Raw genomic sequence first — 16011 nt, 5'->3', positions numbered from 1 at the left:
CAGCCTACTGAGAGACAAATACTCAGCGAAGTAATTTCCGTGAAGTGTTGCTAAAGAAGGTATGTACACCGGTGTCATGAAATACCTAATTAGGGGTGGGGGCCGGGGGAGAAGGAGAGGGATGGACAAAGGGACAAGGATGGGCGGTGAGGCGAGCCTTTTCGGTTTAAACTGAGACCTGAAAAATGAGGAGCCCTGAGGGTCTGCGGAACTGAAAGAAGTTCAACAGCTATGATTTGGAATCCCACCAAGAGTGTCAAGAGATCGAAGGGCACCTTGGTAGATTTGGCTTACAGCGACCCCGGTGTGAGGGGTCATCAGCCTGGTGAACATTCCCTGGACACGAACGATAACGTTCTGCCTTTCCACATTCCAGCAGAGCTGGGCTTCCTTCAAATCATCCCTTAATCCCGCAGACTTCCACCAACTGCGGAGTGCTGGTGACCCGCAGACAACCTAACTCAACCGGAGACTGCGCGGAGGAGCTCCAGTCACAGCCAATTCCACCCCGGGAAGAGGCTCCAGAAACCCCACCCACGTCCAGGCACGTTTTCCTGGGCCGAGTCCCAGGGGCCGCCCGCGGCCGCCACGGTCACGTGACCCGAAGTGTGACGTAGGAGGAAGGAGACGCCATTAGAGGGAGGCGGAGAGGGAGTGCTCTTCGCCTTTCCTCGGGTGCCTGACGTGGTGGCTGGGGGGCCCTTCATTCTCGGACTTCCCTCGGCCCTTCCAGGCTTCGCCCGGAGGCGAGAGTGGAGACGGCGCCCCGGGTAGACGGGTCGGTGCGGAGGGGCCTGCGCCGGCCGCGGCTGTGAAGGCGCTGCGGCGGCTGTGGGGAGCTCGGCGCAGCTCTAGGGCTCGGGCGGCGGGGAAACGGGATGGCTGCGGCCGGCAGCGGAGGGGCGGCGGCGGGCAGAGCCTACTCATTCAAGGTGGTGCTGCTGGGGGAAGGCTGCGTGGGGAAGACGTCGCTGGTGCTGCGCTACTGCGAGAACAAGTTCAACGACAAGCACATCACCACTCTGCAGGTGCGGGCCCCAGGGAGCGGAAGGTGGAGCCTTGGGGCCCTTACCCCTCCGGGGCTGTGAGGACTTTGCTGCCATGGTCCCCTGGATCTGGGCTTACAGATCTCAGGCCTGTCACCGTCGTCTTCGTTTCGGAATGCTTTTCTGAATGCGTCCTAGGGACACGCGGGGTCGGGGCATCCTGTAGACGTAAGGACAGGCTGTTGGGAAGGGAGTGGAAGGGCCCTGAAAAGTCCCCCGTGTGGCTGCGCATATTGTGGAGTCCCCATCGCTTGGCTAGTTTTCCCCTTTGATTCACTTCCGCTTGTGCCCTAGGTGCCTTCACCCTACAGTCACTGACTGCCCTTTTTCTTTCTTTCGGAATTAGGAACTTAGCTGCGGATTTTATTTTGCGAACCTAGGTGCTTTGTAACTTCAGCGCTTACTGATGACTAAGTGTTTACGCAAGTTCCATTTTGTCCTGGCTTCGAGTAACCTGCTGATTGGCGAAAGAGTCATCTTTGGAGGGTTTTTGAAATGACCGCTTGCGGGCGTGGGTTACGCAGTTTCCTTGCTGCCTGCATGGGTCTGACTTAAGGGGCAGTCATACTGTGAGGTCGGTCGACCCACATGCACTGGGAAACGTCATGTGAATACTAGCCAACAGTTGGTCCCCAAACTAACAGCTTCGTTGCTGCTGCTACTTACTTTCTTTGCTTGTAGCATAGGGCCGGCTTTCTTCTGCAGTTACCTTAAGGTTGGTAGGAAAAGTGTTAAAATGTAATCATAGATTGGGAGTGAAGCCAGCCCTTTGAGGCAGTTGTAGCCTCCTCCCTCTTCCAAAGAAATCAGTTTGCACGTGTTAGAAAAAAAATATCCAACTGATCTAACTTTCTCAATTTAGTTACAGGTAGTAAAATCGAGTGTACTTTTTTTTCCCTTATGTTTATTTATTTTTGAAAGAAAGAGACAGAGTGTGAGGGGGAAGAGAGAGGGAAACACAGAATCGCAAACAAGTTCCAGGCTCTGAGCTGTCCGCACAGAGCCTGACGCGGGGCTGGAACTCACAAGCGGTGAGTTCCTGCCTGAGCTGAAGTCAGATGCTTAACTGACTGAGCCACCCAGGCGCCCCATAAATCGAGCGTACTTTTGAGCCTGATTGTCCAGGTTCATATTCCACCTCCATCTATTTATCTGTGATCTCTTATCTATTTAGTATGTTCTTGGGCATGTTAATTAACCTGTTTGAGCCTAAGTTTCTTCGTCTGTTAAAATGGCCATAATAATAATACCTAGCTCATAAGGTTGTCAAGACAAGTATACGTAAAATCACTTAGGACTTGGTCTGTTGTAAGCTCTCCATCTTTATTACTGGCCCAAATTGCACAATAGACTTTCATTAGTGATTGTGTAGTGTGTAAGAACATTGACACTATTTAATAGAACACACAATCTCCTAATTGTTGTGACATTTGATATTTGATGCTATTATTAAACTACTGAGTCTAGAATTCACAAAGATGCCCTGATGATTCCATGTTCTATTTTTACTCCTGTTTTTACTCCTCTTACGTAAAGCACAATATCTGAAAAAGTGAATGTCAGGAAACTCCTTTTTTTTTTCTTTGCATCCTTGTACAAGGGCACTTACACAATTTTAATAGTTGTTATTGTTGAGTGTTGCTAATGAAATCAAGGGAATTTGTAGGATAAATACCTATGATTATTTGGAACTTAGGAATTCATTTAGGTAAAGTAATAACAATAGTTAACATTCAGTGAATTCTTACTGTACCAAGTACTGTACTTTTCTTCTGTCATTTAATTCTTATTATAGCCTTTGAGGTGGTAGATAGTTTTATTAGCCCCATTTTGCAGGCAAAGAAACAGGCTTGGTTAAGTTGAATAATTTGCTGGCAGTCATTTTGCCATAAGTCATGCACGGTACCCAAGCTGAAATTTGAACCCAGGTCTGACTTCGGATTTTGAGCAAGTAAGTCACACTGCCTCTGGATATTGGTAAATCACCCCTTTAGTGGTTATCTTTGTGCTACAAATCTTACATAAAAGAGGAAATCATTATAATTGAGCCTCCCCCTTTAAGATAATTTAGTCCTTCAAACCAAAAATCGCACCTTCATTATGCATTTCAAAAACATCCTTGAAGCTAAAAGCAGCCTAGAGGTTTTTAAATATTAGAGACCACTTCAACTATACTGGAGAGGATGAAGTTTATGGTAGATTTTCAGTATCAAAAACATAGCAGTCCTGATTTTAGTATTTATATAACTCTTATCATAAACAGTGTCTGGATTATATTGTAGAATTGAGGATTTTGTTGCATACCAATGTGTGGATGCAGTATTTAATCTCTTTCTCTTACATATCAGTTCCTCTCATTTTAATTTTTTTAGAGAATTGTGATCTATTAAATAACAACCATGTATAATTTTAATTTCTAAATGGAGAGGAGATCATGCATCAGAACATCAGAAGACAACAGAAGAAGAGTCCCTCTTTTTTTCTCAACAGAACTACCTACCACCTATCTTTTGACATACTTTGTGTTTTGCAAGGTACACTATCTTCCAATCATGTTCAAACAGTTATGTGACCAAGGAAACCTAAGGTAGTTTATGGTTCACTGTTTCAGTCTTTTGTTTAATATTTCAGTCAAGTGATTGTTCACTCTTGTCTGAACATCTTGGAGGTGAGGTGAACTGGTACAGAAAGTGGGAAACTTACTATGTCCTAAGATGGCCCATTTCATTTTTGGACAGTTTTAATTTTCAATAAATTTTTCTGTGTATAAAGCCAAAATCGGGGCGCCTGGGTGGCGCAGTCGGTTAAGCGTCCGACTTCAGCCAGGTCACGATCTCGCGGTCCGTGAGTTCGAGCCCCGCGTCAGGCTCTGGGCTGATGGCTCAGAGCCTGGAGCCTGTTTCCGATTCTGTGTCTCCCTCTCTCTCTGCCCCTCCCCCGTTCATGCTCTGTCTCTCTCTGTCCCAAAAATAAATAAACGTTGAAAAAAAAAAATTAAAAAAAAAAAAAAAAGCCAAAATCTGTTTTCCTTGTAGTTTCCAGTTCTGTCCTCTGAATCTTGATCACATAAGATATCCCTTCTGATAGTTGAGGACAGCTGTCATATCCCTTGGTCTTATCTTTTGGGTAAACAGTTCTGGTTCCTTTAAAGGAATCTCTTATGACATCTTTCTAAACCATTTCACTATTTAATCATTGTCCTCTTTCCTTAAAATGTGATTCTTTGAGCTGTAGAAATGATTCCAAGTGTGCTTTGAATTTAGTAAAGTACAGGCTATCACCTTCCCTATTGAGAATCCTTTTCCAACACTGAAATAGAAAAGATTCTATGTGCTTGTGGACAGCTGCTACATTTATTAATATTGGGCTTGCTGTCTTAATCTTAATCCCCCTGCCCAAAAAGGCATTACATCCCTCAAAATCTTTTTTCTTTTATAGCTTTTTTTTTTTTTTTTTTTTTTTTTTTTTTGGTCCCTAAGGTATTTGAACCATTAAAATAGGCTTTGATAAATTTACTCCAGTGGTCAAAGGCTGTTAATGTCCTTCTAAAGTTTGATTTTAAGTTCAAGAAACGTTGAGCTCCTGTGGGTCAGATACTTGGTTGGGTTCTGGGCATGCAAAGAAAAAGAAGGTTATGTTCCCTACTGTCTGGGTTAACTACTCATTTTAGCTTTGTCACCTGAAGATTTGCTAAGAATGTCTTCATTGTTTTCATCAGGTCATTAATAAAGACTTTGAAAAGTGGAGACAGAGGGAACGAGAGACAAAGCTCTGCGGCAGGTCTCATTATAGTCCAGTGATGTGTGACCAGAGATGTATTTTTCTTTAGTTGTGCAGTCTTAGGGTGGGGCTTTTTCAGACTATGCTTGAGCCATAGTCTTTCTCTTTGAGTGAGAAACAGTTACTGGTGGAGTGTTGTACATATTAATGATAATGGAAACAGAAAACAGCCTGAGATTTACTGTTATGGGCTATTAACTAGTGGGTACAAAGCCTTTAATGAAAATGTTCTTCCAGCATTATAAATCTAGCTTTTTGCCCTAGCTACATCAGTCTTGCCCACAGGGGATATCATGAGATGCTTTGTCAAATGCTTGCAGAAGACAAGATACACTGTGTTTCTGCATTAGGAAGCCATATGATGTGGTAAAAAGGGACAGGATTTTGAAGTTAGACTTGGTTTCATATTTTGGCTCCTACTTCATAAGCCTTTATGATCTTGGCAGGTTATTCTAACGTTTGTAAGCTGGCTCTTGATCTATAATATGGGAGAATCTTACTTAAAGGGTTTTTTTTTTTTAGTTTAGTTTTTTTTTTTTTTTAAGATTTTATTTTTAGGTAATCACTACACCCACTATGGGGTTTGAACTTACAGTCCCGACATCAAGAGTCAGTGCTTACTGAACAAGCCAGCCAGGTGCCCCTTTACTTATAGGATTTTTATGTCAGCCATCATAGGTAAACCTCTATCACAGTGCCTGGCACATGTTTGTTTTATAAATGTTTGCTATTGAATGAATAGATGGTGCTTAATTTGTGTTGGTTTCTTTCGTGGTAAATCAGTGAAAGGTAATGGAATTAGTTTGGCATGAATTATTTTGAGAACCCATGCTGTCTCTGAAAGATCACTACATTGTCTTTTAAAATTGTTTATAATTTTATACTTAATATAATCATATATATGTACACATATATATGTTATGCTTTATATACATTTATTATTACTATACATATATATTTGCTTATTCATTCTAGAGTTTTGGCTGGGATTGGCTTTTCTGGAAATTAACTTCTTTCTACAAAATTGTGACATTGGCCATGCTTTAATGTTTTAGCACTGCTCCCTCTTTGGCAGGGCTCCTCCTAGGTTACTAATAATTAAGACATAGTCTTGTAGGTGAGCTCTCTAAGAACTCAAAATCTTTTACCTAGCTCAGGAAACTTGATCTTATATAGAGTCCCCAAGCTCTCTTACATGAATAACCTAAGCAATTAAAGTCAATGATTATTTCATACATGTTAAATATCAAACATTGTAATAGCTGGGGAATATAAAGAATAAGGTACTTCGACCATCATTTAGCTTTCTTGATTTTATTCTTAAATGTTTGTGCCATTTTGATTGTAACTACCTTTTCTCTTTGGTATGTCTTTTTATGTCTGTGCTCTTGGGTGATCACTTCCTTTTCTTTCGTTGTATGCCCTTTCCCTCCCTTATTTGAAGGTGTTTTCAGATCGTGTACTTAGAGTGTTTTCTGGCACTTTCCACCAGTCCCTTATATAAAAAGTAACATTTTTATAATCTGAACGATCAGTCATTTTCCGTTTTAGAATCCTAACTCGAATTCCGCCTATCTGCCTTGTGTAGTCGGGTAGGTGGCTGTCACTTGATGAGCAAAGCAGTGCTATAAGGTTGGCTAGGCAGATAGTATCCTGATAGTTTGGCAGGTGAAGACACTAAGCTTTGTATTCAATTTCTGAGGTCCCACAAATGGTAATGGTGTACATGTTTTCTTAAACTTGAAGTCTACTGCTTTTATCCCCCATGCACCTTAACCTCCTGAGCAAAACTTGGCATTCAGATTCTAGCAGTTGATTTTACACTTGGCGTCATAGTCTCTAGTCTAGGAATCTTGGTTTGCTTACTTGTAAGATTAATGTTTTGAATGTCTGAAACATCTTCCAAGTAGTTCTGGAAGCCACACCAGTGTTGAACAGTTAATTCATTTACATTATCTTTTGGAGAGGGACGGGGGGGGGGGGGGGTTGGGGGGAAGAGAGAGAGAATCTTAATCAGGCTCTATGCTCAACGGCTGATGGGAGGCTTGATCTCATGAGAGTGAGATCTTGACCTGGGCTGAAATCCAGAGTTAGACGCTTAATGGGCTGAGCCACCCAAGCGCCCTACATTATCTTTATAAAATAACAATAGGTGAAATCTTCATGTCACCCCCTCTTGGCATTTTACTAGATACATGTAGGTTATGGAGGGTGGGTGATTTTCTTTTCTTAAAAGAAAATAGTTTTTCTGAATTTTGGTTTTAAGTTCCTAATATATAATGTCTGATTGCCATTTTCTGTTTTGTGTTTTGAGCCACTCCTGAGAAGTAACTTTTTGACTCTTATTTTCAAAGTAGTCACTTGGACTGTAAACTGATTATGATTCTTGTATTTATGGAAATTAAGGACAAGAAATGAAGTATTCAGGCAGCCAGCTTAGTTTTCATTCTTTTATTTAATTGAAATACATTTGACATACAACATTGTATAAATTTAAGACATAACATGTTAATTTGTTACATTTGTATGTTGTGATAATGATTGCCATTGTAGCAATGCAGCTTAGTGTTCTGATAGCTAATTTTTATTGCCTTGCTACAGAGGACTATTTTATAAATTATCTGCCTGAATCTTTTTATGCCTTTAGTACTTACATATTAAGTAATAGATACTTTAAACACTTAAGTCTGAAACAGTGTTAGTGACTGTAACAAAAATAATGTCAGTGTTTAGTTTTATACACACACACACACACACACACACACACACACACATACACACATACACATACACACATACACGGACACACTTACTAATGAAGGTATGTTGAGCTTAAAAGATAATAAAGACAGGAAAGTATTTGCCTACAATTCAGTTACTTTGCTGCTTTAGGTGTATTACTTTGCCAGCGGTTAGGAAGCACAGCAAGTGATCTGGCTAATAACAACAACAAATACAAAAAAAAAATGATTAAATAAGTTATGAAAAGACAGATATAATTTTTCTTATTATTTTCTATAATTCTTTCTTTCTTTCTTTATTTTTTAATAGAGATTTAAAAAAAATATCCACTATGCTTTTGGATAAGATGTCTGGTAAATAAGTATCAGGTGCAAATGACGGATGTGTGCCTCAGGTAATGAAATTGTTGATTTAATACCCCTAAAGTTTGGAAGATGAGGTCATTGGAATTATAAGTAGTGGTGCTGTAACTCAGGGTTTGGAGGAATAAGGTGGGACATCTACCATTACTCTGATCCTCATTACTTTGTGCCTACCCTGGGAATATTTTTGTGAGTTGAGTTGGTATCCAGGAACACTTAGTGTCCACGTGGAGGAGTGCCAGGTTAGGAATGTGTATGTTCTAGAATAAACAGCTTTGTGCAATGGAAAAAGTACTGTGGAGTCAGACAGGCTTCTACCCACTGCAGTACCCAAATGAGTTGTCTGACCTTGAGTGAGTCACTGTATTTCTTTAAATCTCGGGTTCACAACTGTAAAATGGCTGTAAAATAGCTACTTCACACGGTTGTTACAAAGAGTAAATGAGAAAGCCCAGCTTAGTGTTTGGCACACAGTATATATGTACTATTTATTTTCTTCCTATATTTCTAGAAGCTTTTGAATTGATACTGTAATGCCACTTTCCCTTCCCCTTTCTAGACGGGATTCTTCACTGAGATGTTGCCAGGGATTTAGAAATCCCTTGGGTTAAGTGTGTGAAATTGTTTTTTGGTATGTGTATGTGAGCAGTGTTCTTGGGAGTAAGTCAGTTCATAGCTCTCATCAGATTCTCAAAGAAGTCCCGTGATTATTTCTCCCTTACACTTTTATGTAACAGAATTAAGAACCACTGCCCTAGATTAAGTATAACTACAAGTGGCATCTGAGTGGTCTGCCCAAATTAAGTATGCCTCATAGAGGTGGTTAAAAAAGATAAGACAAATGTCAGCCTTTTAATTTTTTGCTATTCCATCTTGATATTATGTAAAATCTTTCACCTTTATTTTCCAATCTAATTGTATTTGCTTTTAAAACAGATGATATTTGTTCTTTAAGAAAATGTCTGTACCATATTAAAAACTTATAATATATATAAAATGGGACAATTTATATTACACGAGGAATTTTCCATATAGTGGGACTTAAGTAGTTCATTATGAAGGAGAAAAAAAAAGATTTAGTGAAGATCCTTGGATAATATAGTAGATATTTCAGTTAAAATAATTAGATTTGGGGCACCTGGGTGGCTCAGTCAGTTAAGCAGGTGACTTTGGCTCAGGTCATGATCTCACGGTTCGTGGGTTTGAGCCCCACATCAGGCTCTGTGCTGACAACTCAGAGCCTGGAGCCTGCTTCAGATTCTGTGTCTCCTCCTCTCTCTCTGCCCCTCCCCTGCTGGTGCTCTGTCTCTCTCTGTGTCTCAAAAATAAATAAAAATGTTAAAAAAAAAGTTAAAAAATACAAAATAAAATGATTACATTTACAAGGAAACTTTTAGAAGCACATCTCTTCATAAATTGAGTTTTACCTTCATCGATTTATCCAGGTACATTGTAGATATGTTTATCTGTAATAACAGTATTTGTATGTCTGTTGTATTTGTGTGTCAGCACTGGCTTCTGCCTTCTCCATAAGAGAAGTATTATCTCAGATCTCAGTGTGGAAGATATGCTAGCATAGTGGTTATGAGTCGTGTCTGGAGCCAGCCTACCTGGATTTCAAATCCTACTCTGTCACTTACTATGTGACCTTGGGCAAGATACCCTTCCTGTGTCTTAAGTTTCCACATCTGTAATATTTGGATAATTATATCTAACTCAGCGTACTATGACATTGAATGAGTTAATATTGAAAAGCTCTTAGAATACTGACCATTTCATTGTAAGCCTCATGAGCATGTTAAATAAAAATATGTAATCTAGTTGACATATTTCTACCCATGAAAAGATAATTTACAATATAAGCAAGGCAGTATATGGTATATATTAAAGATTAGGTTCCCTGTAATTCTTCAGGATAGAGAAACTCATCGTGGGTTGTATGGGTGGTATGAGAAAGCTTAAAAATTCAAGAAAGAAGAGTTTGGATAGATGGGATTCAAATAGAGAAAAAAATACATCCAAATTAGAGGGGGAATTTTATGGACAAGCAGAATTGGAGGAATGTATATAAACCATATAAGCTGGAAAGTCAGTGGAAAAATACTAGAAGCTATGGACATGGACAATTGTGGAGGCCCTTGGATACAAAGATAACACTTAGAGATTTTTAGTTGTAGATTATGGTTCCCTAACTTTTATAAAGGAAAAGCTTATGAATGCTCTTATAAAAAGTACTCAGCACAGTTCTTGGTGGAAAGTAAGCATTTGGTAATTGTTAGCTAGTATTAGCAATAGTAGTAGAAATAAAAGTGTAGAGTTTCACTGTATGGATGGGCTGTCTGTGTACCTTTTAAAAATTGCATACTGAGGGACACTTAGGCTATTCCTTTTTTCTTTTATAATCAATATTGATGAGCAGCTTTCCATAAAATTGTATATCCAGGGTTCCTTAGGAGAGACTCAACACTGTCCCTTAAACTCACCATGGGAAAGTGGTGGTAAGTTTCCAAGGAAATGGTAAAAAGGGAAAGGATGGAGCTTTATCAGCTCTAATTGATTCCTGTCTATTGAGAAATCCTCACAAAACTCATGACAAAAAAGTTATTTTGATATTAGCTGCCAGCAGGGATATAGTTCAAGCAAACTTATTAAAAATGATATCTTACTAGAATACTTGAATGAGTTATGGTAAGATTTTTTTAATCATGGAGACTTTAGGAAGATAATTTGGCATGTTGACTAGAGTGTGAGGTGAGACCAAAGTTGTTATAGTAGTATGAGATTGGTTGTCAGAGAACTCCAGAAGAAATATGAAGACAAGTCTTGGTAGTTTTGTTTTTGTTTTTGGAATATGGAATGTCAGAGGAGGAAGAATACTTAGAATATTTCTAAGAGTCTAAACCTCAGTGACTTGAGAATGTGATCAAAATACTGAAGTTGGAATGGAAAGCCAATTTTGTAAGGAAGATCAGTTTAATTTTAAATATATTTGAGACGAGAGGCATTTAAGTTGACCTATATATTAAATATTTGGGTGGGATTCAGATTTTGAGTTTCTTCATATAGCATTGATGTTGAACCCATGAAAATGGTTGATGTCAAGTAGGTCACACAACTAATAAGTTGCAAGGTAAGATTCAAATCCACAGTTCTGATTCAAAGTTCATATTCTTAGCCCCTATGCTCTAATGAGTGGGAGAGGTCCTTTATTTAAATTCATTGTGGAAATATGTATTTGGTCTTCTCATTTTCCAAGTTATTTCTTTTGTTATTTTGCCATTTATTTTATATATGCCCCTTTCTATATAATCTTTGTTTCATTTAATAAAATGTCTTTAGTGTAGTTAAGGTTTTGAAGGAAGGCATTCCTGGATTTGATCTCCACTCTGCCATTTGTATCTATCTGTGTATTCCTTTGTTAATCACTAAATTCATTGGCTTTTTCTTAGTTCTAAATTTCCTTGGTGTACATACAGCAGAAAGCACTTCCTGAAATGTAGGTTCCTCCTTCAGTAATAATTCACCATCTTAGCTTTTTACCTGTTTTACCTTATTTCTCTGTACTTTCTTTTAGATACACCTAAATGTGACTGTCTCTGCATAACTTTGGACTTGGTTCTCTGTTCCTTTTTTTAAATGTCACCTGACTCTGAGTTCTGATTATATTTCCTCTTCAATCACTCTAGATTCTGTTTTCTCTTTTCTATCTTTGTGGACTTGGTTCAGGCCCTTTTTGTTTTTCTCTCCAACTCTGTAATAGTTGCCTGTTTCCAGGTCCAGTCCTGTCCTTTCCAGTCCAACCTCCTCTCCTACTGCAGAGTCATTCTCTTAAAATATAGATCTTATACTGCCCCAGTGCTTAAAATCCCTTCAATGATTCTCCATCATCAACAATATTATTCTTAACACGTATTCCTTAGGATGAATTAGGCATTTCTCTAGGGGAAAATAGGTCAAATGAGTTTGGGAAATGCTCGAATAGATGTAGTTAGTTTTTTTTTTTTTTGGCAGAATCTTAGTGTGCCAGTGTGTATTATGAATGTACAGAGGGAATGCAGAGCAATATGCTGCATATCCCAAATACATCTGACTGTAGTATACATTAAAAGACACGTCTAGAGTCTTGGAACAGGTGTTATTAAGACCCACAAAGTAAAGTCTCTACATCTAGACATGGAACCCTAGCACTTTTTTTTTTTTTTTTTTTTTATTCATTCAGCCTTTGTCTTTTTCTGTAGTCTCATCTCTGGCATTGACCGTACTACCTTGGAGTTCTCCATGGGGAGGGAGTTCTATGTTCAGGCTTTGGTGGCTTTACCCATCTGTCAGGGAAAACCCATACTACTCCTAAAGGGGAGACCATCACCTTCTCTCTGAAGCCTTCTCTCATCCAGGCAGGCTTTACATTTCCTTTCTCAGTACTGTCTTTAGAGTGTACTTGGCAAGACCCTCCCATTTTAACAATTGTCACATGATACTACTTTTCTTTACATGTTTATTTCTGCTGTATATAGACTGTAAGCTCCTTGAAGGCTGGAACCATTTCCTTTCATTTCTGTGACATTAGTACTTAAGATAATTATTAGATATGAATTAAATAATTGAATTATAAAATAATTGCGGGAATATTTCAAGTAATATTGGTATTCATACAGTTAAGTAAACTACCAGTAAATATATGTTTTATCTCACTTAGAAATCTCTTAGTTCTTTCTACAATGATTGGGTAAGGTGACATTAAATGAAATGCTCTAAGAGAAATTTTTATGGGGAAGATCTAGGAAAATGTTTAATTACCATTTTTTCTTCTTATTTTTCATAACTTGTGTCCATAAAACAAAAAACTGTTTTTTATATTAGGATATAACTAATGTTTTGTCTTCAGTGAAAGTAATGTTTAGTCATTAATAAAAAATCAGTGATTACTTTTTCTCTCAGATAACTTGTTTCCTATTGAGATTATTCTTCCATCTATAGTTTTTAGGGTAAGAAACATATGAAATATTGTTTAATGTATATCTCTTTTCTTAGGCATCATTCTTGACAAAGAAGTTAAATATTGGTGGGAAAAGAGTAAACCTTGCTATATGGGTAAGTTAACCTTTTCAATTGAGTTTGTGAAGTCTTCTGCTATTCTTGATAATTTAATAACTAATTGGCTGAAAGAATAGGAATTTGAATTTCTTTTTTTAAGTGAAGTTTAGCTGAAACTTTTTTTTAATAAACATTTTTTTTTTATGAAATCAGGCTAATAATTATACAGTTGTATACACGAATATTGCTTATCATAACCTTTGAGTTGGGGAAAGAGTAAACTCAGGGATTCCATATCAGAGAAAGAACAAGGTGGGTGAACAGCCTGACTGTCCTATTTTCCCTCTGTGTTTTCATTTTCCAGCTTTCCAAGGGAGTGCCTAGTAGAGAGTAGGGTAATGCATCAGACTACCTTTTGGCCAGTGGTCCTGGTGCATACTGTCTTTCCTTGTTTTCTCCCTTTGTGGGAAACCTAAATTTAGGGCAAGGCCTGTTCCTGGCTTACAATGCCATCTTGGGCATTCTGATCCTCTGGCAATTGAACTGTTTGTTTTTTTTTTTTAGTGGGTGTGGGAAGATTGATGAGGAGTAAGAGGGTTGGGAGGGAAGAAGTAACCTTTGTATAATGGTAAAACATTATTGGTTATAACTTCTAAAGAATTTTTGTAACCTGTTCTTTTTTCTTTTAACAGTGCTTTGAGATTATCTGTAACTTCACCACTTTCCAGTTAATTAAAAGTTAACTATAGTTGCAATAGCAGATTTATTTTTTTCTTCTGATCTAATAAGTATTTGTTGCTTTATTTAGGATACAGCAGGTCAAGAGAGATTCCATGCATTGGGTCCAATTTACTACAGAGATTCAAATGGAGCTATTTTAGTTTATGATATAACAGATGAAGATTCCTTTCAGAAGGTATTCCATTTACTTATAGATAGATGATTTGAAGAACAACACTGATTTTTCAAGTCTCCATTCACATGCCTTTGTTTACTAATGTGGTTAATCTTGGTTTTAAAAGTAAAATATAGTTTGTACATAAATGATTACCACTAGTATTTGTTAATGCAGTATTTAATTGATTAACAGAGATATTAATAGTTTATTACATGGCTTTCTCTGATATTAGGAAAGGGAAATAATTTGAAATAAAACCAGAAAAATTGAAGGGCTTTTTTTCTCCCTGTTAAAGAAAAATTACGTATATTTCTTGATTCCATATATAGTAGGCATGTGAATACTTGGTATGGTTGCATGGGCTCTCTAATTGTAAAGACAAAAAAAGAAGAGGGGCACCTGGGTGGCTCAGTCAGTTAAGTGTCCGACTTTGGCTCAGGTCATGATCTTGCTGTTCCCAAGTTCAAGCCCCGCTCAGGTTCTGTGCTGACAGCTCAGAGCGTGGAGCCTGTTTCCGATTCTGTGTCTTCATCTCGCTCTCTGTCCCTACCCCACTCATGCTCTGTCTCACTCTCAGAAATAAGTAAACATTAAATCACCTTTAAAAAAAATTTTTTTGGGGGCGCCTGGGTGGCGCAGTCGGTTAAGCGTCCGACTTCAGCCAGGTCATGATCTCGCGGTCCGTGGGTTCGAGCCCCGCGTCAGGCTCTGGGCTGATGGCTCAGAGCCTGGAGCCTGTTTCCGATTCTGTGTCTCCCTCTCTCTCTGCCCCTCCCCCGTTCATGCTCTGTCTCTCTCTGTCCCAAAAATAAATAAACGTTGAAAAACAAAAAAAAAAAAGAAAAAAAAATTTTTTTTGTACTCTGTATATCTCCCTCAAAAATAAAAATAAAACATTAAAAATTTTTTTTTTTTAAAAAAAAGATGATAAAAGGGGCGCCTGGGTGGCGCAGTCGGTTAAGCATCCGACTTCAACCAGGTCACGATCTCACGGTCTGTGAGTTCGAGCCCCGCGTCGGGCTCTGGGCTGATGGCTCAGAGCCTGGAGCCTGTTTCCGATTCTGTGTCTCCCTCCCTCTCTGCCCCTCGCCCGCTCATGCTCTGTCTCTCTCTGTCCCAAAAATAAATAAACGTTGAAAAAAAAAATTTAAAAAAAAAAAAAAAAAAAAAAAAGATGATAAGAACTAAATCGAATTAAGCTCTTTCTTCTCAGTAAGTGTCCTGGAAGATATAAGTTTTAAAGGACAGTCTAGGTAGTATTTATTTTAAAGTTTTTTCTTTCTTTCTTTCTTTCTTTCTTTCTTTCTTTCTTTTTTTTTTTTTTTACCCCTCTTTTAAACATACACCACAAAAGTAGAATTTTTAAAGTTGATTGGAACCAAAAATAAGTTACCATTAAACTTACCTCTGAATTCTCATCACAGTCAGGATGGTGACTAATTGCTTATTTGAACCTTTCTCTGAGAGCCCGTCTTAGAATAAATGTTCAAGGGTGTGAACTAAAAGGGGCAATTTCCAAGGCAGAACGTTTTCTTTCCTTAAGTTTCAGGTTTGTTCCTGTTGAAATTACTTGCTGTTATAGATTCAGGGTGTGTGTGTGTGTGTGTGTGTGTGTTAGTTAACAGATGAAGCAACTATACAAGTTAGTCTTTGGATTATTACATGTGGAAAAATTTAATTCAAGGAGTAGAAAAATGAAATGATAAGTAATTTGTAGATTTAATGATACTTGAATTTGGGGGGGGGGGCTGTTATCTGTTATCCCTTCCTACCTTTTGGCATAAATAGAAATGGTTTGAGTGTTTTATTAAGAGAAGGTTGAGTCTTTTAAGTTGAAAAGTGACCAGTTATCTCTTGCTGTATAACAAACCCCCCAAAACCTGGTGGCTTAAAACAATGATTTATTAATCTCATGATTTTGTGGGTTGACTGGGCAGGTCATGTGGTGTCACTCGTGCAGCTGCATTGAACTTGGAGTTTGGCTGGGTAAAAACCATCCAGGAAGGCCTGTTCTCCCCCATACGGCCTCTCACTCCATCTGTTTTCTTATCCTCCAGTGTTCTCTCCACATGCTCTCTCATTATTCCATATTTTAGCCTAAGCTGCTTATATAACAACTGGATACTAAGAGTAGCTGCCAGGCCCTCTT

General features: G+C 38.5%; 1 protein-coding gene across 1 annotated transcript in view; it reads left to right on the top strand.

The window, feature by feature from the left end:
* Positions 1–609: 609 nt before the first annotated feature.
* Positions 610–16011, top strand: part of RAB21 (RAB21, member RAS oncogene family) — a 46339-nt gene continuing 30937 nt past the window's right edge. The window contains exons 1-3 of the mRNA XM_025927067.2: positions 610–1028; positions 12962–13021; positions 13773–13880. Coding sequence (XP_025782852.1) covers positions 879–1028; positions 12962–13021; positions 13773–13880 — 318 coding nt within the window. The 5' untranslated portion in view covers positions 610–878. The remainder of the gene's footprint in view (positions 1029–12961; positions 13022–13772; positions 13881–16011) is intronic.

Source organism: Puma concolor, chromosome B4 (assembly GCF_028749965.1).
Source record: "Puma concolor isolate L17-30 chromosome B4, mPumCon1.1.hap2, whole genome shotgun sequence".
NCBI lineage: Eukaryota > Metazoa > Chordata > Mammalia > Carnivora > Felidae > Puma > Puma concolor.
This window is presented reverse-complemented; position numbering and strand designations above follow the sequence as displayed.